The sequence below is a fragment of the Lepidochelys olivacea genome (assembly GCF_965140295.1).
Source record: "Lepidochelys olivacea isolate rLepOli2 genome assembly, chromosome: 2".
Taxonomy (NCBI): domain Eukaryota; kingdom Metazoa; phylum Chordata; order Testudines; family Cheloniidae; genus Lepidochelys; species Lepidochelys olivacea.
In genome coordinates this window covers 192,442-219,759 of record NC_140412.1, presented here as the reverse complement: position 1 = coordinate 219,759, position 27,318 = coordinate 192,442, and the positions used below count along the sequence as shown (strand labels likewise).

At 44.7% G+C, this 27,318-nt stretch overlaps 1 protein-coding gene across 1 annotated transcript in view; it reads left to right on the top strand.

Annotated features, from left to right (window-relative positions):
* The window catches only part of FAM83H (family with sequence similarity 83 member H), a 57,208-nt gene that overhangs the window by 18,687 nt on the left and 11,203 nt on the right, over positions 1 to 27,318 (top strand). Inside the window, exon 2 of the mRNA XM_084620995.1 lies at positions 26,424 to 26,887. Coding sequence (XP_084477121.1) covers positions 26,438 to 26,887 — 450 coding nt within the window. The 5' untranslated portion in view covers positions 26,424 to 26,437. The remainder of the gene's footprint in view (positions 1 to 26,423; positions 26,888 to 27,318) is intronic.

The following is a 27,318-nucleotide window of genomic DNA, read 5'->3' as shown; positions in this document are numbered from 1 at the left end:
GAGGAATGCAGTGTCTACACAGATATTTCATCGCTCTAACTACATCCACATAAGCCCTCCGCCTCTCATGGAGGTGGAGTTATGTCGGTGTAGTAGGGCACTTACATCGGTGGGAGCAATGCTGTACTGTAGACACTGACATAGTTAGGTTGACATAAGCTGTCGCATGTTGACCTAACTGTAGTGTAAACCTATCCTAAGATGATGAGGGTCTAATTTATGAAAAACAACAAGGAGTTGTTGTGGCACCTTAGAGACTAACAAATTTATTTGGGCATAAGCTTTCATGGGTTATAACCCACAGACTAACACGGCTACCCCTCTGAAACCTGTAATAATTTATCAAAGCAACGTCAGCATTTGGTTGCCCACATTTGAATGTATGGATAAAAATGGTAAAACATGTCTTTATAATAAACAGGAATTTGTGGAATATATCCCTGAAATAGATCTGGCATTAATTTTCTAAAAGCAAACCAAAAGTCTTTGAATTTATTTTGTATGACTGGTGTGCAAAAGGTATTTAGTCACAATTTTCCACTAGAGATACACCTGTTTAGAATTCTTGTGACTACAACCAGTAAGTGTATCTTACCACTAAAGAAATGTGTTAGAATAAAATAATTAGAGAAATGGAACCATTGCCTGCCTATGTTAGATTAGCAATGAGGAAAGATGGGTCAAATGGGAAAAAGTGATAAAAAGAAGTGTTGATAACTTTTATAAGAACAATCTTTAACACCTAGCCTACCCTACCATACTCAGACTTCTGAAAGGCATTCAACTTAGGCCCAGATGATAGTCTGACTAAAAAATTAGCACTGTACAAATATCAATGCAGCACATATTAAATGGATTAAAAACTGGTTAACTAATAGTTCTCAAAGTATATGTAAAAGGAGAATCATCATCCAATGAGGTGGTTTCTAGTACAGTCCTGCAGGGAACTGTTCTCACCCAGCTGGTATTCAATATTTTTATCAATGAGCTAGAGAAAATAGAAAAGCATTGCTGATAAAGTTTGCAGATGATGCACAGATTTGTGGAGTGGTGCATATAGTTTGGGACAGGTCAGCTACAGAGCGAGCCGGTTCCTCCTGGACTTTTTCTTCTCCCAAGCCCACATGCTGCATGTTGGGGGAGGATGCTGAGGTATCACTTGGGTCCTAGTACCTCTAGAATTGTGCAGGGATCATCCTGGTCCCTCTGAGTCCAGGGGCTGCTAGTGGGGAGGGGTGGCTGTGGCTGGATCCCATCTTTCCTCTTTCCCTCAGGCTGTAATACCTGCTGAGATGGCTTCTCTGCTCCTGCTGATTTGAGAGTTTCTTTGCCCTCCCCTCCCCCCACCCCAAGCTAGCTCCTTCCTGGAATTTCTATTTTCCTCCCAAGCTGCATTGATCCAAGTGTGGGTGGATGGGAGCGGCATTTCGGGACCACTCCTGCATACCTCAGGGTCTGTCAGGTACTGGTCTGCACCAGGTGCCAAGTTCACTGTGGTGTGACTTTCTGGCTTCAGTTAATTCAATTTGCCTAGGACAAATTGGGCCCTAGGTACTTGGCTCTTAAATCCAGCTGGTGTCTCAGATATGAAATGCAGCCCAGGAACTTATTTCTCTTCCCCAGGATTTCAGGTCTCCAAGTCAGGTAAATTAGGTCTCTGGCTCTTCAGGAAGCAATGAGCAGACTCCACCTTTCTCTAAAAATAGTTGTAAACCTTTCCTGGTGGCACAAGACTTCATAGGAGATGCCTTTCTCTATACAAGATGATGATTTCTTGCCATTGCTGGTCAGCCTCTCACAGCTCTTGGTGCACCAATCTGAGCAGCCCAATATGTCATCCCATCTTAGATGCACTTAGTGTAGGCACAAGGGGTGGGCAAAGATGGCCTAAAGCCACGTCTCAGTATTCTAGGCCTTACTGGGGCAGCCTGGGATCATGAGGGTTTGGTGTAGAGCTGGCCCCTGAGCACCCTCCTTCTATGAACATTCCAGAAGGGGTAAGAGGGATTGGTTATTTACATGGCATAAAGGGCCTTAGAGCAATAACAAGTCAGACCCTGGGCCTCTGTAAAGCATGTGTTCATTTGCTCTCTTGGCTCACAGGGCCTAAACTTACAGCTTCTTAAACTTAGGCCTAATTGTTGAGGCTTCTCTCTTTGAAGCCACCATTGGCAATGTGGCTTTTGACTCACTGGGACTGGTTCTGCTCTGACACCAGAGAAAGGCAGGATATCAATGGCTACACTAACATACAAGCAATGTAAGTGGGATCAGAATCTCGCTGTCTCTGTCAGACTTGGGGCTGTCTGTCAGTAACTGATGCTTCTCTCTCCCCCTTGCCTCAAATTCCTTCCAACATCTTGAATGAGTTGGACCATTTCTTAAAGCTCATGGTCTCATTGGAGGAGGTTAGTAATATGCTAAACTCTAGCTAACCTCTCTCACCTAGCCTTGCTTTGCTGATAAGGGGATTACCGACTGTCTTGTTCAACTCCTTTAAAAAGATTAAAGCTTGAGTGCAGACAGGGCTCAGAGACCACTTAAGGCTTCTCAGTACCTCTGCAAAAACAAAACCCTGACTATATTTCCCAGGCTTGCTCGTTTTCCTGATGAAACTTTGAGGTAAAGGCTTCTAATTGTATGTATCTGAATATGTGCTTAGAATGGCAACAGCAACGCTACATAAATTTCACAGACTCCGAGAAGGCTTCTGATAGCATTCACAGGACCTGCCTATGGCGCGTTTTGCGGGCATATGGAATTCCTTTCCGTATAATCAACGTCATCAAAGTTTCTATTTCAATGGCACATGCAGTGTTATCACAGTGAACTCAGTTTTGAAGTCAAGACAGGAGCACGTCAGAGGTGTGGTCATGTCTGCAATCCTCTTCAACATTGCCATCGACTGGGTAATGCAGCGTACAACAGAAGACATGCCAAGAGGCATTAAATGGACACTCTTCTCATCCCTTGAAGACCTGGACTTCGCAGAGGATGATGAGCTCCCATCACATACCCAACACAATATACAAGAAAAAACAAATCAGCTCAACACATTCAGCCAGCAAATTGGACTGAAAATCAACCGCAGTAAGACAGATATCATGACTTTTAATATTGCCTCACCGTCACCAGTACAGATAGAGGATTATGTTCTGACCAATGTAGAAACATTCATATACTTCGGCAGCACCATCAGCCAGGATGGTGGAACAAGCCAGGACATCCGGAACAAAATCAATAAATCCAGGGACACCTTCAAGAGCTTAAATTCAGTCTGGAAATCGTCAAAATATAGCACCAAAACCAAACTCAAGATTTATCAGAGCTGTGTACTTTCAACACTAGTTTATAGTGCAGAATGCTGGGAAATCAGAAAGTATGACATGTCAAAACTGTCTTCATTCCATACAATGTGCCTCAGAAAAATCCTCTGTATCTTTTGGCCCAGAACAATCTCAAACCAAGATCTATTGAGACAGTGCAGCCAAGAAGATCTGAGCACCGTGATTGCCAAGAGGCGTTGCAGATGGATCAGTTGTGTGCTTTGGATGGAAACTGATTCCATCACCAGAGTAGCAATAAGATGGACACCTGAAGGCAAGCGAATGTGAGGCTGCCCGAAAACAACATGGCGAAGAGCTGTGGAAGCCAAGCTGAAAATCCTGGGGCACAGCTGGGGAACTATTGAAAGACTTGCCAGAAACAGACAGGAGAGGAGGAGCTTCGTCACTGCCCTAAACACCAGAGGCGTAATAGAAACGTGATGATGATGATAAATATGTGCCAGGCCAGTCCTCTGGGCTCATGTGCACTAAAATAGAAAATGTTAACCCCTCACTCTCTGGAAGGGCAGTTGATCCTACACCTATAATCTTAAATTGAGTGTCCTAAAACCATACAGAATGTAGACGGCAAAAGATGCCCTATCCCAAAGGTCTTAGAATCTAACCAGACAGAACAATTCACCTGCACGTGTTTATAAACTGAAAGTCCAGGATTCATATGATTATTTTTAAAATATGATGGAGGTGTTGGTAGCAACTCCAGAGCTAAGGTGGTATCATTTCTGCTCAGAAGACTAAAATTGTTCCACTTTGTACTTTAGTGATTGAATTTAGTCTCCACAGTATAGTCACTAACTGACCAAAGTGAAAACTGGATTTGCCAGTTATCTTTTTGAGTTAAAATATAACTAATTTTGTACAAACTTTTTAAAATGCTGCTGCTGTTTTTTTTTTTAATTTTACTCTATTTTGATTTGGGTTCCTTTGGCTAACAGACAGGCCTCACAAACTCTGCACAGAGTCTGACACAAGCCACTTTTGAAATTTCATAATTAATCAGATTATTTCCTCAGTTAGAGATAACATAATTGAAAAGCTAAGATCCATTAGTTACTTCTGTTCAATGCAGCCTTCCTAGGCCCTTCTCTAAGGGCAGGTCTACAGTATCGCTTAAGTTGACTGATGTAACTTGCGTCGCAGGACACCCCCTTGAGTGATGCAAGTTACATTGGCTTAAGTGCTGTCCACACCAGCGCTATATCGGCAGGAGACACTCTCCCGTCAGGATAGCATGTCTTCACCAGATGTACTACAGCAGCGCAGCTGTTCCAATGTAGCGCTGTAGTGTAGACTTGCCCTAAATCACACAAGCGTGACATAGCCTGATGAAAGTGTGTCCATCAATTAAATAGCACTGTCCCCCTCAGATCATAGTTCATCTTGTGCATCAGTGTGAAGTAAAGGATGGAATGCATGCAGTGCAGATGGCAGTACACAAGATGCCAGAAGGAGATTACTGGAGGTGAGAAAGCTAAGTGTACTAGGTCGGTGGGAAGGCTGCTCTGGATGTTAACATATAGGGATTCCACTGGTTTTTAGGAACTATGGCTAGGATTTCCAAAAGGTGCCTAAAGGAATTAAGTGACCAAATCCCATTCAGAGCAGAACATAGATGAGAGCAGAGACACAGCAGCCTTCTCAATCTCTCAATGCCTAAGAATTCCGCATTAAGGGATTGCTCTGGTTCTGGCCTCAGCTCAGGTAAGTGAAGGAAGCTGCCAACCAATTCTGTAGCAGACAGAGCTACACACAAAAAGAGACTCCCACTACCCTCTTTGTTATGTAAGTTTAAGAACATAAGAACGGCCATACTGGGTCAGACCAAAGGTCCATCCATCCCAGTATCCTGTCCACCGACAATGGCCAATGCCATGTGCCCCTGAGGGAGTGAACCTAACAGGTAATGATCTAGTGATCTCTCTCCTGCCATCCATCTCCACCCACTGACAAACAGAGGCTAGGGACACCATTCCTTACCCATCCTGGCCAATAGCCATTAATGGACTTAACCTCCATGAATTTATCCAGTTCTCTTTTAAACCCTGTTATAGTCCTCGCCTTCACAACCTCCTCAGGCAAGGAGTTCCACAGGTTGACTGTGCGCTGAGTGAAGAAGAACTTCCTTTTATTTGTTTTAAATCTGCTATTCATTAATTTCGCTTGGTGGCCCCTTGTTCTTGTATTATGAGAACAAGTAAATAACTTTTCCTTATTCACTTTCTCCACACCACTCATGATTTTATAGACCTCTGTTATATCCCCCCTTAGTCTTGTCTTTTCCAAGCTGAAAAGTCCTAGCCTCTTTAATCTCTCCTCATATGGGAACTGTTCCAAACCCCTAATCATTTTAGTTGCCCTTTTCTGAACCTTTTCTAATGCCAGTATATCTTTTTTGAGATGAGGGGACCACATCTGTGCGCAGTATTCAAGATGTGGGCATACCATGGATTTATATAAGGGCAATAAGATATTCTCGGTCTTATTCTCTATCCCTTTTTAAATGATTCCTAACATCCCGTTTGCTTTTTTGACTGCTGCTGCACACTGCGTGGACATCTTCAGAGAACTATCCACGATGACTCCAAGATCTTTCTCCTGATTAGTTGTAGCTAAATTAGCCCCCATCGTATTGTATGTGTAATTGGGGTTATTTTTTCTTATGTGCCTTACTTTACATTTATCCACATTAAATTTCATTTGCCATTTTGTTGCCCAATCACTTAGTTTTGTGAGATCTTTTTGAAGTTCTTCACAGTCTGCTTTGGTCTTAACTATCTTGAGCAGTTTCGTATCATCTGCAAACTTTTCCACGTTGCTGTTTACCCCTTTCTCCAGATCATTTATGAATACGTTGAATAGGATTGGTCCTAGGACTGACCCTTGGGGAACACCACTAGTTACCCCTCTCCATTCTGAAAATTTACCATTTATTCCTACCCTTTGTTCCCTGTCTTTTAACCAGTTCTCAATCCATGAAAGGATCTTCCCTCTTATCCCATGACAGCTTAATTTACATAAGAGCCTTTGGTGAGAGACCTTGTCAAAGGCTTTCTGGAAATCTAAGTACACTATGTCCACTGGATCCCCCTAGTCCACATATTTGTTGACCCCCTCAAAGAACTCTGATAGATTAGTAAGACATGATCTCCCTTTACAGAAACCATGTTGACTTTTGCGCAACAGTTTATGTTCTTCTATGTGTCTGACCATTTTATTCTTTACTATTGTTTCAACTAATTTGCCCAGTACTGACGTGAGACTTACTGGTCTGTAATTGCCAGGATCACCTCTAGAGCCTTTCTTAAATATTGGCATTACATTAGCTATTTTCCAGTCACTGGGTACAGTAGCTGATTTAAAGGACAGGTTACAAACCATAGTTAATAGTTCCACAATTGCCCATTTGAGTTCTTTCAGAACTCTTGGGTGAATGCTATCTGGTCCTGGTGACTTGTTTCTCAATTAATTCCAAAACCTCCTCTAGTTGCACTTCAATCTGTGACGATTCCTCAGACTTGTCACCTACAAAAGACAGCTCAGGTTTGGGAATCTCCCTAACATCCTCAGCCATGAAGACTGAAGCAAAGAATTCATTTAGTTTCTCTGCGATGACTTTAAGTGCTCCTTTTGTATCTCGATCGTCAAGGGGCCCCACTGGTTGTTTAGCAGGCTTCCTGCTTCTGGTGTATTTAAAAAACATGTTGTTGTTACCTCTTGAATTTTTGGCTAGCCGTTCTTCAAACTCCTGTTTCACTTTCTTCTTTCATTTTTACATTTAATTTGGCAGTGTTTATGCTCCTTTCTATTTACCACACTAGGATTTGACTTCCACTTTTTAAAAGATGCCTTTTTATCTGTCACTGCTTCTTTTACACGGTTGTTTAGCCATGGTGGCTCTTTTTTAGTTCATTTACTGTGTTTTTTAATTTGGGGTATACATTTAAGTTGAGCCTCTATTATGGTGTCTTTGAAAAGTGTCCATGCAGCTTGCAGGGATTTCTCTCTAGTCACTGTACCTTTTAATTTCTGTTTAACTAACCTCCTCATTTTTGCATAGTTCCCCTTTCTGAAATTAAATACCACAGTGTCGGGCTGTTGAAGTGTTCTTCCCACCACAGGAATGTTAAATGTTGTTATATTATGGTCACTATTTCCAAGCGGTCCTGTTACAGTTACCTCTTGGACTGGATCCTGCGCCCCACTCAGGACTAGATCAAGAGATGCCTCTCCCCTGGTGGGTTCCTGTACCAGCTGCTCCAAGAAGCAGTCATTTAAAGTATCGAGAAATTTTGTCTCTGCATTTCGTCCTGAGGTGACATGTACCCAGTCACTATGGGGATAATTGAAATCGCCCACTATTACTGAGTTTTTTATTTTGATAGTCTCTCTAATCTCCCTTAGCAATTTTCTTGCTGACTTGGTAAATAGTAATAGCTACAACTCTCTAAAGTACCTGGGGATGGGCAGCTTCAAGGAAAGATGCTATACAGAATAGAGGTGCATTTCATTATATGCCATAGTTTCCAGCTATTAACTTTGTCAAGGAACTGATGTCATTATGGAAACTGGCATTGCATGGATAGATCACAAGCTTGGAGACTAAAATTTTTCAGATGACATCTGTCTTATAGATAAGTCAGTTGATGATAATGCAGTCAGATAAATGATCTTGCAAATAGGTCATATCAATAAATCAAAGCCAGAAATTATAAAATGAGTTTATCTATCAATGCTTTTATCTACTCGGAAGACGGTGCCTTGAAGACCTATTAATACATTTACTTGTGAGTAGCATCAATCACAATACTGGTGATTACACATTTGCTGTAGAGTCCAGAATATGCAAAGCAAGTGTTGTATTTCAAAAATTTCATACAGTATGGAAGTTCAATGTGATTAGAAAACACAAAAACTTTGTAGCTGCAAAGTCCTAAATGTCCTCTTATATGGAGCAGAGTCCTGGAAAAATGAATGAGTCCATCCATAGAATATTCAACAGAAAATGTATAGATAGAATTATTAACCAAGAGGTCCAACTACCTATAACACTACAAGTAGTACAGAAGACGAAGAGATGGACATATTTGAGACAACTTTTAGGAATGTCTGTTAATAGGCTACTAAAAAAGCATTTCTTTGGCAATCCTAGGCAACTGATGAGAGACTGACCTACAGCCACACTCTGTAGCATAATAATGGCTGAAGTGGCATTACTACATCTGAATATAGAAGACATGAAAAAATTAGCCCAGGATAGGGACAACTGGTGTTCTTTGACATCTACCTTATGTACCTGATGATGTGAAAAGGATGATGATAGTTTCTCATGGCATTTAAGGCTATTAGCTCACCTAGACTGACCTCCTATGTATCACAGGCTATTAGAGGTAATCCAAGTACCCCTGTGTTGAACCCAGTTACTTCAGTTACACCAAAATATTTTAGTCCTCAAGAGTCCCCCGGCTGCAGAGGAAGCAGAAAAAAGAGATGCTAAAGGGTCCATGCCAATCTGACATCGGGGGGGAATCCTCCCCAACTCCAAATCTGGCAATAAAATTGACCCTGAGCATGTAAGCAAGACACACCAGCCAGGCACCTAAGAAGAGGTTTCTCTGTACCACCTTAGAGGACTGGTCCACCTCATCCAGCATCCTGGCTCCACCTGTGGCCAATCTAATGCTTCAGAGGAGGGTGAAAAAACCCAAAACACACCTGGCCAGTTGTACATCATGGTGGGAGGGATTTCCCTCCTGACTCCTGTGGACCAGAAAAAGCACTGAAGCTGGAGATTTTATTAGTCATTGTCTTAATGCAGCGTTGCAAGAGTTATGAGCAGGTTGAGGAAATGCAGAGTTTCCCATTCTTCCCACAGCCCTTGAAGGAACCAAAGCAACCATCAAGCCTGACCTTCCTCCCACTTCCCCAACTATAGAATTTCTCCAAGAAGCTGGATTAAAGCTTATCTTTTAGAAAGATATCTAATTTTGTTTAAAGACTCCAAGTGATGGTGAGTTGACCACTTTCTCAACAAGTAGTTCTAATGTTTAATGACACTGCTAGGAAATTGTGTCATTTCAAGATTGAATTTTTCTAACCTCATCTTCCACCCATTGACTCTTGTTATGGCTTTGTCAGCAAGTCTAAAAAGCACCCCACTGTCAGATATCTCTTCCATGTCTAGGTACCTGTGCAAAGATTTTGTAGATACATGACAACCCTCACCTTCCAGAAATACACCCCCAGCAGTGCAGAGCCTCCTTTGGCCTGACAAATCTGGCATCCTTTGGTTTAACAGAAGCTCCGAGCATGTTGATCTGATTTTTCAGGAGCTTTTCCTACAAAGACCTAGAAACATTTGTCCCTTCAACTTTGACATCCCCAAGCATGAGTTTTTGATTGGATTCAAGGGCTAGGATAGTTTCACTGCAGGAGCACAACAGTATGCTCCTGAAGGTGTTTATAGCCCCTGTAATTCCATCTGATTTCCCAGATTCCATGGCAGCAAAATATCAGGTTCCCCTCTTGGACAAGTGTGATGCATAGACTCTTGCTCCGTGCTTCTAAGGGCTGAGCACTGTGAAGTTATATATGTGAAGTTCCAACAGAGCACAGTCAGTTGGAACCAGACAGAATAAATGAGATCTCTTGCAAGCACCTTAAGCACTGAGTGATCACTGAACATCACATGGTACCAGGACTAAAAAGAAATCAAGAAAATACCCTGAGGGAAAAATGGACCTGTCAGAAGTTCCACCAGAGCTGAAACTCTGAAAATGTGACAGAAAACTGGAGGAAGTTCAGGCAGTGCTTCACTCTGTGTCTGCAAGCAACGGGTTCCAACAAAGAGGAAGACAGTCAGAAGGTAGCCTTATTCTTGACACTGGCTGGTTCTGAAGCACTTGATGTATTTAATAGTTTTCTGTTAACTCAGGCAGAGGAGTCTAAGTATGAAACTCTAGTACAGAATTTTAAGTACTGCACTCCATGTAACAGACATTTGAAATACATGTTTTTAATCACAGGGTCCAAAGGAAGGTAAAACTATAGAAGAATTTGGCTCTTCGTCTTCAGATGAGATAATCTTGCAATTTTGGGGGGGCTGAGTGCCTGATAAGAGAGCAGATTATGATTGATGCTGGAACTAAAAAACCAAAACAACCTCTTCCACACACACATACTCAAGGTACATCTACAGTGTGATAAGAGACCCACGGCACAGCCACACAGGCTGACTCAGGCTCCCAGGGCTTGGGCTGCAGGACAATAAAAGTGCAGCATAGGCATTCGAGGTTGGGCTGGTACCCAGGCTCCCATAAGGGGAGGGGGTCCCAGAGTCCAGGTGCCAACCCAAACCCAAATGTCTACACTGCAGTTTTATAGCCCTGCAGCCTGAGACTTTGAGCCCTAGTCAGCTGATCTGGGCTCTGAGACTCAGTGCTGCTGGGTTTTTTTTTAGTACAGTGTAGGTGTAACCTCAGGTATTAGTAGAAGAACCTTGACAGGGCATTTAGAATTTGCCAACCTACAGAAGTTGCCCAGTCCAGAATGACGCTTATGGAGGGTGGACAGTGTGTTGTAGTAGCCAGGCAAGGTATTAACAAACTTCAACAGGACTTTGGAAACCTCTTTTCCAAGCTGCTGCTGCACCCTCAGTAGCTCTCCCTCAGCCTCTTCAACTCCTCCCTCCTCCTTCTTGTTTCCTGTCCTTTCAGACTCCCAACAGCCAGTGCTCCCAATTCAAATAATTACAAGCAACATCTAAACACCACATTCCCTCCTCTCTTAAGAAACTCTCCCAGTTACAATAACCATTGTCGTTCTAACTACAGGAACAAATAGGAAACAAGGCACTATACTGTTGACAGAATTATTACACTAAAAACACTATAGATGCTACATAACATAGTCTCTAGTCCAGACAGGTGGTCGTCTGGGTCTGACAGGCCCTCTCTCAAGCCCTGGTTCCAGTGCAAAGTCTTGTTGTGTTGATACTACGGTGAAGTCATCCAATGCAGACTGGGTGTTGGCATAATCTCCTTTTGGTGCATAAGCAGGTGCAAGAGAAGAAGCATTCTGTACCCGCCCATCAGAAAGTCGATAGGTGTAAGGTCCCTTCTTCTCTATGATTTTAAGAGGAGCTGTGAATGTATGGTCCCCTTTGCGCAAAATTCCAGGTTTTCGTATTTTAATGAAGGAACCACACTCAAACTTTGGTTCCTTAGCACCCTGCCGCTTGTCTGTGAAAGCCTTATACTTTGCTTGGTTCTGTTCAACTGTTTTCCTCACATCATCCTCGGTTGGGCCTCAGGTCGTGCCTTTAACAATCCAGCAATGTTCAGTTTAGTATTCATCTGTTTCCCATGCAGTAACTCTGCGGGTGATCTTTGCTTTGTGGCATGTCGTGTAGCCCGGTATGCTTGCAAGAAATCAGTAGTGCAGGTTATCCACAATCGCCCTTCCAGTTTAGCCATTTGCAAACTCTCTTTCAAACTTCTGTTAAACCGTTCGATTTCCCCATTGGCTTGAGGATAGTATAGGGATGACCTTCTGTGTAAAATGTTCCTCTCTGCTAGAAAAGTTTCAAACTCCAGGGAAGTAAATTGACTAACATTATCTGAAACCAGTTCTTTGGGATTACCTTCCCTGCTAAAAACTGAAGAAAGGAACTTAATTACTGTAGCAGAAGAGATTTCCGATGTAAATGCAACCTCAGGCCATTTACTGAAATAGTCTATTAAGGTGATGGCATAACGGCAGTCAATTGGAGCAGTATCAAAGAGTCCTACAATGTCAATCACCACTTTTTCCCATGCAGATTCAGAAAGAGGAACAGGCTGTAATGGAGGGGTACATGTCACTGCTGTCTTATCATGCATTTTAAAGAATCCTTATTGAGGTTACAGGGACAAACCATCCCGATATGTAGAAAGAATAGTAAATATGGCAGGCGACCAGCTTCACTTAACAGTGAAATCCTTGCCGATCTTAAATACAAAAAAGAAGCTTACAAGAAGTGGAAGATTGGACAAATGACCAGGGATGAGTATAAAAATATTGCTCGGGCATGCAGGAGTGAAATCAGGAAGGCCAAATCACACCTGGAGTTGCAGCTAGCAAGAGATGTTAAGAGTAAAAAGAAGGGTTTCTTCAGGTATGTTAGCAACAAGAAGAAAGTCAAGGAAAGTGTGGGCCCCTTACTGAATGAGGGAGGCAACCTAGCAACAGAGGATGTGGAAAAAGCTAATGTACTCAATACTTTTTTTGCCTCTGTCTTCACGAACAAGGTCAGCTCCCAGACTACTGCACTGGGCAGCACAGCATGGGGAGGAGGTGACCAGCCCTCTGTGGAGAAAGAAGTGGTTAGGGACTATTTAGAAAAGCTGGACGTGCACAGGTCCATGGGGCCAGATGTGTTGCATCCGAGAGTGCTAAAGGAATTGGCGGATGTGATTGCAGAGCCATTGACTATTATCTTTAAAAACTCATGGCGATCGGGGGAGGTCCTGGACGACTGGAAAAAGGCTAATGTAGTGCCCATCTTTAAAAAAGGGAAGAAGGAGGATCCTGGGAACTACAGGCCAGTCAGCCTTACCTCAGTCCCTGGAAAAATCATGGAGCAGATCCTCAAGGAATAAATTCTGAAGCACTTAGAGGAGAGGAAAGTGATCAGGAATAGTCAGCATGGATTCACCAATGGCAAGTCATGCCTGACTAATCTAATTGCCTTCTATGACGAGATAACTGGCTCTGTGGATGAAGGGAAAGTGGTGGACGTGTTGTTCCTTGACTTTAGCAAAGCTTTTGACACGGTCTCCCACAGTATTCTTGCCAGCAAGTTAAAGAAGTATGGGCTGGATGAATGGACTATAAGATTGATAAAAAGCTGGCTAGATGGTCGGGCTCAACGGGTAGTGATCAATGGTTCCATGTCTAGTTGGCAGCCGGTATCAAGTGGAGTGCCCCAAGGGTTGGTCCTGGGGCCAGTTTTGTTCAATATCTTCATAAATGATCTGGAGGATGGTGTGGATTGCACCCTCAGCAAGTTTGCAGATGACACTAAACTGGGAGGAGAGGTAAATATGCTGGAGGGTAGGGATAGGATACAGAGGGACCTAAACAAATTGGAGGATTGGGCCAAAAGAAATCTGATGAAGTTCAACAAGGACAAGTGCAGAGTCCTGCACCTAGAACGGAAGAATCCAATGCACTGCTACAGACTAGGGACCGAATGGCTAGGCAGCAGTTCTGCAGAAAAGGATCTAGGGGTTACAGTGGATGAGAAGCTGGATATGAGTCAACAGTGTGCCCTTGTTGCAAAGAAGGCCAATGGCATTTTGGGATGTATAAGTAGGGGCATTGCCAGCAGATCGAGGGACATGATCGTTCCCCTCTGTTCGACACTGGTGAGACCTCATCTGGAGTACTGTGTCCAGTTTTGGGCCCCACGCTACAAGAAGGATGTGGAACAATTGGAAAACGTCCAGTGGATGGCAACAAAAATGATTAGGGGACTGGAACACATGAGTTATGAGGAAAGGCTGAGGGAACTGGGGATGTTTAGTCTACGGAAGAGAAAAAAGAGGGGAGATTTGATAGCTGCTTTTGACTACCTGAAAGGGGGTTCCAAAGAGGATGGCTCCAGACTGTTCTCAGTGGTAGCAGATGACAGAACAAGGAGTAATAGTCTCAAGTTGCAGTGGGGGAGATTTAGGTTGGATATTAGGAAAAACTTTTTCACTAGGAGGGTGGTGAAACACTGGAATGCGTTACCTAGGGAGGTGGTGGAATCTCCTTCCTTAGAAGTTTTTAAGGTCAGGCTTCACAAAGCCTTGGCTGGGATGATTGAATTGGGGATCGGTCCTGCTTTGAGCAGGGGGTTGGACTAGATGACCTTCTGAGGTCCCTTCCAACCCTGATATTGTATGATTTGGCAAGTGACACAGGATTTTATGAGTGCTTCAGTTTGAGAGTCCATCCCTGGCCACCAATACGGATCCGTAGTCGTTGTTTGGTTCGAACAATTCCTTGATGAGTATCGTGTGCCAGGTGTATGAGTTTTGACTGTAATTCTTCTGGCATAAGGAGCTGGTGTGTACCTTGTAGCACACAGCCATCAAGCAAAGAAAGTTTATCCCAAACTCTAAAATAAGGCAGCAAAACTGGGTCAAGGTTTTTAGGGTTACTGGGCCATCTCTTTGTCAGAAATTCCTGTAGTTTTTGTTGAATTGGACATGCTGAACAAGCAGCTTGAAATTGTTCTCTTGTAACTACAGTGAGAGTGCTTGTAATAAGCACAACCACGACATCCTTATCCTCCGGTGGACCATCTGGTGAAGGCAAAGGCAGGCAAGAAAGGCAATCAGTGACCACATTTTGGTTTCCAGGCTTATATTCCAGTTCATAATTGAAGGAGAGTAGTCTTGCAGACCATCTAGCAATACGATATCCTGCTCTTTTCAGTCCTTTTGTGGTGATCAACATTGTCAAAGGGCTGTAGTCTGTGCGCAACTTGAACGTGGGGCCCCACAGGTAAGTTCTCCATTTTTCAGTAGCCCAGGCACAAGCAAGTGCTTCTTTTTCGACTGTAGAATATTTTCTCTCAGCATTACTTAGTGTCTTCGAAGCAAATGCAACAGTCCTCTCTGTGTTGTCCTCATGAAGTTGTGTGAGGACAGCCCCAAGTCCACAATCAGAAGCATCAGTAGTTACAATTGTGGGCAATGCAGGACTGAATAGGGCAAGTACTGGACTATGTACAATCAAGTCTTTCATCGTTTCAAAACTAGCTTGTGCATCCATTGTCCACACTAAGGTTGAACTTCCCCGTAGTAATTCTCATTATGGTTCAATGACAGAAGCATAATTGGGAATGAATTTTGCATACCAGGAGGTAAGACCCAAGAAGGAACGTAAGGTTTGCAAATCTGTTGGAGGAGGAGCATTTGAAATTGCCAGGATATAAGCTGGATCAGGTTTTAGTCCAGGCTGTGAAATTGTATGCCCCAGAAAGGAGAGTTCAGTTTGTCTAAATTTGCATTTGGACCTATTGAGCTGGAGGCCTGCTTTGCTGATACAGACTTCAGGTTATTGTCATGCTCCTCCGAAGTATTTCCAAACACGATAATATAATCCAAATAGCACTGAACTCCATGTTGATTCCTCAAAATCAATGACATCATTTTTTGGAAGGCACTTGGGGCTGATGCAAGACCGTATGGAACATGTTTAAAATAGAATAGTCCCTCATGTGTAATAAATGCTGTGAGGTCTCTGCTATCTTCGTGCAACATAACCTGGTGGTATGTGCTCTGCAAATCAAGAGTAGAAAACATCTTTGCCCCACAGAGTTCTGCAAATACTTCTTCTATGTGAGGAAGAGGATGGCTGTCAATCACAATAGCTTTATTTGGCTCCCTAAGTCCACACAAAGGCGAATGCCTCCACCCTTCTTCTGCGTCACTACTATAAGTGAAACCCATTCTGAGGAGTTAATCTCTTCAATAATGCCCTCTTGAACAAGTTTTCTAAGTTCCGCTGAAACAGCTTCCCTGACTGAAAATGGTAAGTGCTGTAATTTCTATCATACAGGCATCACATTATTCCGCATTTTAACTTTATGCAGAAACCCATAAGCACAGCCGAGTTTCTCCTCAACCTGGTGTTGGGTCCCAGCTGAAACTGGTGTGTGTACCGCAAGAGTGCTTTGCTGAGGAAGATTGCCTTTGTGGACAATGTAGAACTCTGCAGTTACAAAGTAATCACCAAAAGTAACTATTGTGGCAGGCAGCCACGTACTGGAATATGGTTTTTCAAATAGCACACCAGCTGAAGCTTGGGTTCAGTAAGAGGCACATCTTTAAAGTAATGCAGATAGATGGAATCAGGTAGTATAGATACTGCTGAGCCAGTGTCCAACATTAGTTGAATAGAGTGTGATTTGCCTGAGGGTATGGCAGAAATGTTTACCGTGCACTTTATTTGTTCTGGAATATGTGCAGTAGCGATTTTGTCCACGCTCAGCACAGTAACATCTGGTATTGTAACTGCATGCACCTGTTGATTGAACTGGCTACTGCGACATACTTTAGCAAAATGCCCAATCTTTTTGCAATGATTGCACTGAGCTACTTTTGCCGGACATCCTGTGTAGCTTGCAAGGTGTTGTGGGGATCCACAGCAAAAGCATGCTTTTACTGTATTTTGAATTTGCTGATTTGGTGGTTTTTCATTAGTTTTCCTCTTGTAATTGTTTGTCTGCAGTGATAGTGAACTTTTCTGCAAAGGAGTCACAGACTGGACTGTGCCTCCTGTATCCATGCTCATTATTTTGGCTTCAGCTGTAGCTGACTCAATCTGGTTAGCAATGGTTATTGCTTTTTCTAGTGTAAGTTGTGGTTCTAGAAGTAAGTGTTCTCTTACATGAAGCATGGTTGTTTTCTCAATGAGCTGGTCTCTAATGATCTCTTCTGCTGTATTCCCAAAGTCACAAGTTACAATCAGACTCCTCAGGGAAGCAATATACTGCATTATAGTCTCTCCTGGTTTCTGCTCATGCTGGCAAAATCTGTAGCGATTAGCTACTACATTAACTTTTGGTATCAAAAAGTTCTTTAATGCAGTGAGTGCAGTCTCCTATTTATCGTCTGCAAGGGGAAAAGTGTAAAATATATGCTGCCTTTCTGCTCCAAGACAGTCGATTAGCAGAGCACACTTTTTTTCTTCAGAAATCTCTGTAGCACCGATTGCAAGCGGATAAGTCTCAAACATATGGATCCAGGCAGTAAAACCAATTGGAGGCTCACCTGGGCTTTGTAGAAAGGGTGCAGGTGGGTTCAGAGGCAGAAGATCCATCCTTGTTGCCAAAATGTTGTAGTAGCCAGGCAAAGTACTAACAAACTTCACCAGGACTTTATTTTTAAAGTGGGAACCTCTTTTCCAAGCTGCTGCTGCACCCTCAGTAGCTCTGCCTCGGCCTCTTCAACTCCTCCCCCCTCCTTCCTGTTTCCTGTCCTTTCAGACTCCCAACAGCTAGTGCTCCCAATTCTAATCATAGAATCATAGAATATCAGGGTTGGAAGGGACCTCAGGAGGTCATTTAGTCCAACCCCCTGCTCAAAAGCAGGACCAATCCCCAATTAAATCATCCCAGCCAGGGCTTTGGCTGGGATGATTTACAATAATTACAAGCAACATCTAAACACCACACAGTGCTCTGACACAGCAGCTATGATTGAGAATCCAAAATACCATGTTGGGAGTGGAGTTGGGGGAAGAGAGAGAGGAGGAATCAAAGCACACAGAACTCAAAGTCTAAATCTAGCAAAAACAGCACATGGAGCTGCATACCCTGTGGCAATAAGTACAAGTTAAGACTGTTCCTGGAATGTGGGAACAAAGGCAAAAAGTGAATGGTTTACATCACTTTGCAAGAGTTTGCAAGCACTAGCAGAGAGCACACAGCATGAGCAAAAAACAGCACCATTAGCTCAGAGGATTCTTCATGGGAGCAATGGAGACCACTGCAGCAGATGATTGGACTGTCAACCTGGAAGCAAATGGGTCATTTATTACTTTTAAGTTGGACATTGATACACAAGCCAATGTCTTGCCAGAAACACTGTTAGTAACTGGAGGATAAAGCTACGGGTAGCAGGTAAACCTCAGGGCTTATAGGGGTGTGCTCATTCCCACTACATGGGTACATGAACTAAATGTATAGATAAATAACAAACTGTATCTTGCAACTTTGTATGTAGTATAGTTGTAGCCGTGTCCGTCCCAGGATATTAGAGAGATAAGGTTGGTGTGGTAATATTTTTTATTGGACTTGTCTCTCCCACCAACAGAAGTTGGTCCAATAAAAGATATTACCTCACCTTCCTTGTCTCTCTTTTCCGATTTGTAATAGTACCTGGGAAAAGTGTACCTATTAGTGGATTAAAAGTATGTCAAACCATTGGTCTCATCAAGAAGATGCATTCAGGGAGGATCAGGGAACCAAAACAATTGAGGAAGAGTTTGAAAAAATGTTTCTCAGGAAATAGGGAAGATCTCAAAGTACAAAAAAAAAAGGGTGGGGAGGGGAAGAGCCCAACCACCCCACAATTAACACCCCTAACATGTTAAAAAGGGAACATTTTCCACTACCTGCAAGGGGAGAGATTTTGTAGAAGATGGCTGATGCTAAATATTTTTTGTTGTTAAACTTTTAAGGTATGCATCAGCAGGCTTCTGGCAAGGCCTATTGGGAAAACAAAGCACGTTTGTGCACATTCAGTGCCCCCTTTGGGAGACACTGTTGCTGTAGATTGCCATTTGGATTCTGTTCAACACCCAGCATGTATCACCAGAAAATACAATTTTTTTTTGATCCTATGGAGGGTACTAAGGTTTACATAGATTACATTTCAGAGTAACAGCCGTGTTAGTCTGTATTCACAAAAAGAAAAGGAGTACTTGTGGCACCTTAGAGACTAACCAATTTATTAGAGCATAGGCTTTCATGAGCTACAGCTCACTTCCTCAGATGAGGAAGTGAGCTGTAGCTCACGAAAGCTTACGCTCTAATAAATTGGTTAGTCTCTAAGGTGCCACAAGTACTCCTTTTCTTTTTATAGATTACATTTTCATCAGGGAGGGGGGTGGAGTAGGGGATGCAAAACAATAGAAGAGCATGACCAGAGGCTCCACACATCTTTGTCTGGAGCTGATGGGCTGAACAAAAATGTAAATTCTGTACACCAGAAATAACTTCTCTCCCAGGTTTATTAACACAGCAAGGATGAGGCCATCAACAACATGCCTGCCCCAGTAGACAAGGAAGAAATACAGAGATTTCTCGGAATCATGAACTATGTAGGGAAATTTGTGCCTACTTTAGCTGCCCGAACCAGCAACCTGAGCTGTATTATGCAAAGCTGTCCCATGAACATGGTGTGCAAATCTTAATAAAGAGAAACTGAAGGAATTAGAGCAGGGGTGGGCAAACTTTTTGGCCTGAGGGACACGTCTGGATATGGAAATTGTATTGCAGGCCATGAATGCTCACAAAATTGGGGGTTGGGGTGCGGGAGGGGGTAAGGGCTCCATCTAGGGGTGCGCGCTCTGGGGTGGGGCCAGAAATAAGGAGTTCAGGGTGCAGGAGGGGGCTCCAGGCTGGGGCAAGGGGTTGGGGTGCAGGGTGGGCAGGTGAGAGCTCTGGCTGGGGATGTGGGCTCTGGGGTGGGCTGGGGATGAGGGGTTTGGGGTGCAGAAGGGTGCTCCAGGTTGGGACCAAGGGATTTGGTGGTTGGGGAATGGGAGGAAGTCAGAGTGCAGGCTCTGGGCAGCACTTACCTCAAGCAGCTCATGGAAGCAGCAACATGTCCCCTCTCCGGCTCCTATGTGGAGGTGCGGCCAGGTGGCTCTGCATGATGTCCCATCCGCAGGCTCTGCAGTGGTGTCTGTGGTTCCCAGTCAATGGGAGCTGCAAGGGGTGGCACTTGGGGCGGGGGCAGCGTGCGGAGCCCCCTAGCTACGCCTACGCGTAGGAGCTGGCGGGGGGACATGCCACTGCTTCCGGGAGCTGCACAGAGCCATGGCATGCACGGAGTGAGGCGAGCCCCAACACCATTCCCCAGCAGGAGCTCAAGGGCCAGATTAAAAGGTCCGATGGCCTGGACGTGGCCCATGGGCCGTAGCTTGCTCACCCCTGAATTAGAGGACCCAGTTCTGAGGTACCGTGACAGTAAGCACAAAACTAAGTTGTCCCTAGATGTTGCCAAGGAAGATATTGGCACATGACAGTATGGTCAGAATTGGAGACCAGTGGCTTATGCACCGTGGGGATTAACAAAAACTGAGTGTTAATATGCTCAAATAGAGAAGGAAGCTTTGGCCTTATTCCATGGGTGTAAAAGTTTAACATATTTATTTATGGGAGGTCTGTGTTATGTGAAACAAACCATATACCACTTATTACCAGTGCCAAAAGGGGTCAGGCAACCCCCACCTCTGCCCCAGAATACATAGATTATTTTTTCAGTTACAAATGTATGATTTGTAAATTGAATACAAACCTGGGAGACATTTGATGGTTGCAGACGCATTCTCTAGAGCATTTGACAAAAGTGCAATGGAACAAAGTCCAGATTTTGTACATGTCATTCTGATTAAAAAAATCTGTCCAGTGTAACACCAACAGACCCCAGTCTTCAGTGGACAGGGTCAAACCTGGGACCTCTGGAGCTTAGAGCATGAGCCTCTACCGCATGAGTGAAAAGCCAACTGTCTGTTAGCTCTGGCTGTAGATCGGACTCATTTTATCTCTCTCTAAGTGGTCTTGGTGCTACTAGATGGGACAGAACACCACACCCAGGAGGTGTGTGTTACATCTGGAAATCAGGCTCCTTCTGCCATCCCCAAGTCACTGCAGCACCAGCTCGTCCCAGTGCTGACTCTCTTGCTGACACACCCACTTTCTGTCAGCCTCAGGGACACATTCCTGCTTGCAGCTTCCCCCAGGATCTCCAGCATCACACCCTGCATTCAGCCTCCACCAACCCCACAGGACAGAACAGTCATCCTGCATTAATCACAGCTGAGGCCAGCAGTACAGAAGACAGAGTATCCAGTGTACTTGCAGCAAGAGGACACACTCCTATTGCATAGAAATACAGTGAGGGACAGTGCCATTCTACAGCTATTTTTACTCCAGAGGTCCCAGTCAAGGCCCCGGTATGTTGTGTGTGGCACAGAGGAAAGACCATCCCCTGTCCTAGAGACAAGACTGACAGAAATAGACCAGAAGTAATAGCCAGGCAACACTTATACAACATGTCACAAGTAGAGAGTTAGTTCTATCTCCCCTCACAAACCAATGCCCCATCGCTGACAAGAGGCCCCAGCCAACCTGCCATACTACTTGCTACTCTGAGTCAGGCTGGAAGAAACGCAGAGCAAGAAGATACCCTCCTCTCACACACAAACCTGACAGTAAAACACTTCACACACCAACTAGACTACATGCATACCTGAGCCATTTGTGACAAAGTGAAGATGGTGCTCCCATGACATGAGAGTGACAGCTGGATGACACAACAGGATTAAAAATGAGTAAATTGAAAAAAATTGTAAATGGGGAATTATTATCCAATGAGGATTTGTTTCTAGAGGGGATCTCGCAGGAATCTGTTCCAGGCCCAATGCTATTCAGTATCAATGATCTAGAGTAGGTGTGGGCAAACTACGGCCCACAGGCCTTTTAATCCGGCCCTTGAGCTCCCACCAGGGAGCAACACTGGGGGCTTGCCCCGCTCCGGCGCTCCAGCCGGGGAGTGAACTTGGGGGCTTGCCCCGCTCTGCACATGCCGTGGCTCCGCACGGCTCTTGGAAGCAGCAGCATGTCATCCCTCTGGCTCCTACGCATAGGGGCAGCTAGGGGGCTCCGTATGCTGCTCCCGCCCGAAGCACTAACCCCCGCAGCAACCATTGGCTGGGAACCATGGCCAATGGAAGCTGCAGGGGCAGCATCTGCAGATGGGGCAGTGCACAGAGCTGCCTAGTCCAGCTACTGCAGACAGAGGAGAACTTAACAGGCTCTGTAGCATCACTTCTTTCCTCCCTCTTCCCAGCAGCAGAGACAGTAGGACACAGTCATCAAATGAGCGAAACTGCAATTGCTATAGCTCTTAAAATACATACTGTGTCTATATAAAACCTCCCTCCATCAATGAGATGCCTCCAACAGCTAGAGGATCTCCACTGTCTCAAGAGGAAGCAGAGCCTGGGTCCCTCCCTCACCTCTAGGAACCAGTTTAGCAGCTAAATCTCATGGGTCTGGAAGTTTTTAATTTGTGACCCATGAAGCAGTATCTTGGTCTCTCCAATTCCCTTGCCATGCTGCCAGGTCCCAGCACTGCATCAGGACATGGGTTGCTTGGAGCAAGTAAATGGAGGGGAGTATAAAGTCAGCCTCCCATTTGCACCCCCGCTTTGCACTACTCTAGGCTTCTCTAGCGTTGTCCGTTCCCAGAACACAGCAGCAGTCTAGCACGCAGGGTTGTTGAGAACATTTTCTATACCTTGGCATCTGATGCACCACCAGCAGCTCACCTTAACTCAGTTCCCTGGGGAGTGAAGTAGTCAACTGATCTCTGAGTATCTGGCACACCATAGATCACCACCACTGTCACTGAGGCTGACCATCCAGTTCTGTTCCAGGACTTTATTAGCATGACTTGCTACATGAGAGTTGCCAAAGTGCAAAAGAGAGACAGACCCCTCACACCCAAAGGCCTGAGGTCAAAGCACTGAGTGGCTAGGCAGCAGTTCTGCAGAAAAGGACCTGGGGGTTACAGTGGATGAGAAGCTGGATATGAGTCAACAGTGTGCCCTTGTTGCCAAGAAGTCTAACAGCATTTTGGACTATATAAGTAGGAGCATTGCCAGCAGATAGAGGGGCGTGATCATTCCCCTCTATTTGGCATTGGTGAGGCCTCATCTGGAGTACTGTGTCCAGTTTTAGGCCCCACACTACAAGAAGGATGTGGAAAAATTGGAAAGGGTCCAGTGGAGGGCAACAAAAATGTTTAGGGGGCTGGAGCATATGATTTATGAGGAGAGGCTGAGGGAACTGGGATTATTTAGTCTGCAGAAGAGAAGAATATGGGGGGATTTGATAGCTGCTTTCAACTACCTGAAAGGGGGTCCCAAAGAGGATGGATCTAGACTGTTCTCAGTGGTAGCAGATGACAGAACAAGGAGTAATGGTCTCAAGTTGCAGTGGGGGAGGTTTAGGTTGGGTATTAGGAAAAACTTTTTCACAAGGAGGGTGGTGAAGCACTGGAATGTGTTACCTAGGGAGGTGGTGGAATCTCCTTCCTTAGATATTTTTAAGGTCAGCCTTGACAAAGCCCTGGCTGGGATGATTTAGTTGGGGATCGGTCCTGCTTTGAGTAGGGGGTTGGACTAGATGACCTCCTGAGGTCCCTTCCAACCCTCATATTCTATGATTCTATTATTCTAAAGCCAGACAAATTAAGACTAGATATAAGGTGCAGATTTTTAACAGTGTTACCACATTTGCCCATTACTTTGGGGTATGCTCATTTATTAGGGTTTTTGTAGGGAAAGAACAATGGTTCAAGGGAGAACACTAGATTTGTTTATGGGTAAACTGATGGCTCAATGGAGTATCCCAAAGTTGTTTTGTTCAGGCTAGACAACAGGAACTGATCATTCCTGTCTTTGGGCGGTGTTCCTTGGAGGGAGCTCGCAGTACAATTAGGAAGCTTCACTATTTTGGATACCAATAAAGGATTTATTACTAGAATTGGTCTGATAACTACAGAGCTGTGTGTGTGCAGGCATGGGTTCATCAACATCTGGAGCAGAGATCCCCCACCATACAGTGCGTCCCTGCTTTTCTAGTTCCAGAGTTCTGTGCGATTCTTGCCTTGGAATCTCTGTTCTCCATTCTGTGTGCTAATGGAGATGCCTCCCTGTCCCATCTTCAATGCAATTTAGCCTAGGGGAGTTTCCTTAATCCTGTCACCTTTGTCCCAGGGGTTTAGGTGTGTTTCCCACTGCCTTTTCATTGCTTTTTGTAAGTCTTTCTTCTGATGCAGATTTGGTTCAAGCAGAGGCTGTGGGGGTGGGGGAGGTCTTTTGTGAGTCAGACAGGCTGGGTGTTGTGCCCAGGTTCCCCAAGAACACAGAGCTGATAGGTAACAACAGTGAGGGTAATTAACCATCAGAACAATTTACCAAAGGCTGTGGGGAATTCTCCATCACCTGGAGTCTGTAAATCAAGTCTGGATCTTTATAGAAGAGCTACTCTACCTCTGCCAGGAGTTATTTGGCTTGAAGCAGGAATCCCTGGGCGAGGTTCTCTGGCCTGTATTAAACTGAAGTTCAGCCTAGATGATCAGAATAGTTTTTTCTGTTCCCCCCACCCCCCCGCCAAAAAAAGTCTGTCTAGGACATATAACATTCTGAGCCACATTCATCCAGCCATTGCCATCTGCACACCTGACAGTAAGAGGACATCCCCCAGCATACACAAAACACAAGGGAGACACCTTGCATCCAGCACTGGATTAGGCAATCATGAGGCCTAGAAACACCACAGCAGAGTTCCCTGTGGCTTCATACCTGCAGCACTGTAGCCCCACTCTCACATAAGGGTCCCCTCCCCTTTCCCAGCTTGGCAAGGGTTATACTCTGGGTCCCCAATCTCCTCTTCCTCCAGGAGCAGCAGATCTGAAACCCCCCACCACACCCCACCCTACTCTACCCTTTATAAGCAGCATGGGATCCCTCTCCCTTAGGAGAAAGGAAGGGCAGCCAAAACTCCCACAGTACTTACCTCAGCTACAGGGGTGTCTCTGATTGGGTGGGTGGCCCAGGCCCTCTTTACTCTTCTCTTATTACAGAGAGTTCTCTGCTGGTCATTGACAGGGCTCCTGGAACTGTGGGGCTGGGAGTTAATGCTCCAGTGAGAATCATGGGATAGTTCCACCCTCTCAGAATCAGGTTCCAGAAGCTCTGCAGAACGCGTAGGCATGTTGCTAGTTTAGTTGCCTTTCAGGTACATTTCCAAGCTTTTGTCCAACCCGAAGTGCGCACACACACACACACCACCACTCTCAGACTCAAATATACAAGGCAGACAGCAAGACAACATTCCATACACCCACATACCAAGAGATAGAGACAATGCACACACACACGACTACACACCAAACTAGTCTATACTATGATTAGGGTACCATCAAGATAAACAAGGGACTTAAATTTAGGATCCTCTAATCCATCAGCAGAAATTGTGACCCAGACAGACACAAGTGTATGCAAATTACACAGACTCCAACATCAAGTAAAGTCCTAATCTAACTCACAAGATCAACAAACCACCACCTCCCTACAGCTAGACTAGAGCTGGGAGGGCAAAGCGGGCCTGCAAAAAACAGAAACCTGATTTCAATTTCAGGAGCACAGTAGAAAAAAAAATACAACAGGAAAATTCCTAAAGAGAACCTAAGCTAATGGGCAACTAACCAGTCAGGAAGGTAGGAAAAAAAGTTTCCAACAACCATAATCCAAGACCCTGCCCTCAGGTCTGTCTTTATTCTCAAATAAGAGTTTCAGAACAAGAGTAAATAAAGTGTGAAGGCTGGGTACTAACCTAAACTTTCCCAGCTCCCATCAGATGGGAGAGAAGAGACCTCATCTTTCTCTTTAGTAGCCCTTCCTAGCTACTAGGACATACCCAAGTTCTTCTTGCCAGCTACACCTACCCACAGAGGTGTTTCTAGCTTCCTGTAGGCTCCTAATCATATGCTCTGGTGGCTATAGTTCCCAGTTTTAAAGGATCCAAGGGCTTGAAGAGGTGCACAGAGATGTATGAAGAAAAGGAGTACTTGTGGCACCTTAGAGACTAACCAATTTAGTCTCTAAGGTGTCACAAGTACGCCTTTTCTTTTTGCGAATACAGACTAACACGGCTGTTACTCTGAAACCTGAGGGATGTATGAGTGTACTGCTTCATCCAGTGCCCTGTTTCACAGAATAATTAATTTAAAAGAGAGACTGATAGTTTGTTTCACTGACGTCCAGCTAATATCCAGACAAATTATACTTGCTTTAACAAAAAGTCTAGATTGTTACAAAAAAATAAAAAATCTAACTTTAGAAAGCCTGAAAATGAACAGCTAAGGCATCCTGCTTTATAATCCCTTATCACTCACCATCACACCGTCCCAATTTACACCATCCTCCCAACCATAACTTTGAACAAATATATGCTAATATGTCAAAGTAACACATTAGTAGGTGACCATACAATCCCATTTCCTTGCCAAGAGATCAATTTCCAAGCCACTATATCACTGATATATAATGCCTCACATACCGCAATAAAAGCTGTATCTACGGTAATTACTATCCAGTGCACTTGACGTCTGTTCACTGTCTCCCACTATTTTACCATGCATGATCCCTACACATAGCCATTTGGGAGGAGGAAGGTGACAATGGGGATGAGGGTGATGGTTAATGTTGGCTATTAGCTCCCTGCTCTTTATTCCTTTCCTGCAGCTCCCCTGCCCCTCATGGCTCGCCGGTCCCAGAGCTCCTCACAGGGGGACAACCCCCTGGACCCTAACTACCTGCCACCCCATTACAAGGAGTATTACCGGCTGGCTCTGGATGTGCTAGCTGAAGAGGGGCAAGAGAGTTATCATCATTTCCTGGATGAAGAAGGAGCCCCTGACTTTCTCTGCAGCACAGAGGTAGAGCACATCACTCAGCATCTCCAGAAGCCCCAGTATGCCAACCAAGAGGGCAGCTGCATGGATGCCATGCATGACAATGACATGGATGGATCCTCTGGGACTTATTGGCCTCTGAATTCTGACCTTGCTGTCCCTGAGCTTGATCTGGGCTGGCCAATGGTCTTTGGATTCAAGGGTACTGAGGTAACAACTCTGGTGCAGCCACCACCCCCAGACAATCCCAGCATCAAGGAAGAAGCCCGTAGGATGATCCGAGCTGCACAACAGGTGAGATTGAACAAAGGCCAGAACCAACAGAGCTGAAGGGGATGGGGCAGGATGCGGCAGCTCTGCACTGAGTCCCTCTTCTATTCCCTGTGCAAAATTACACTCAGGACCCCTTAGGTCACTCTGACAATTGAAAGGGGTTTTACTGGACTGGAAGCAGCTCCCTGAGACTCCCCTCATACAGGGGCCTCCATAGTTTGTGTAGAGCAGTGTAAAGGCTCTGCATTGACATTCTTCCCAGTTCCTGGCATGGGGAGGGAAAGGGAGGGTGTTGGATGCACGGCCAGCATTCACTGTACTACAGTTATTCTCTGCTGCCAAGAGGCCATAGGAAACTGCGTAAGTTAGAGCAGCCCTGAGGCTATGCTACACCAGAGGTTACACAGGACTCTGCATGGTCTCAGAACACGAGGAGCTCAAAGATGGCTTAA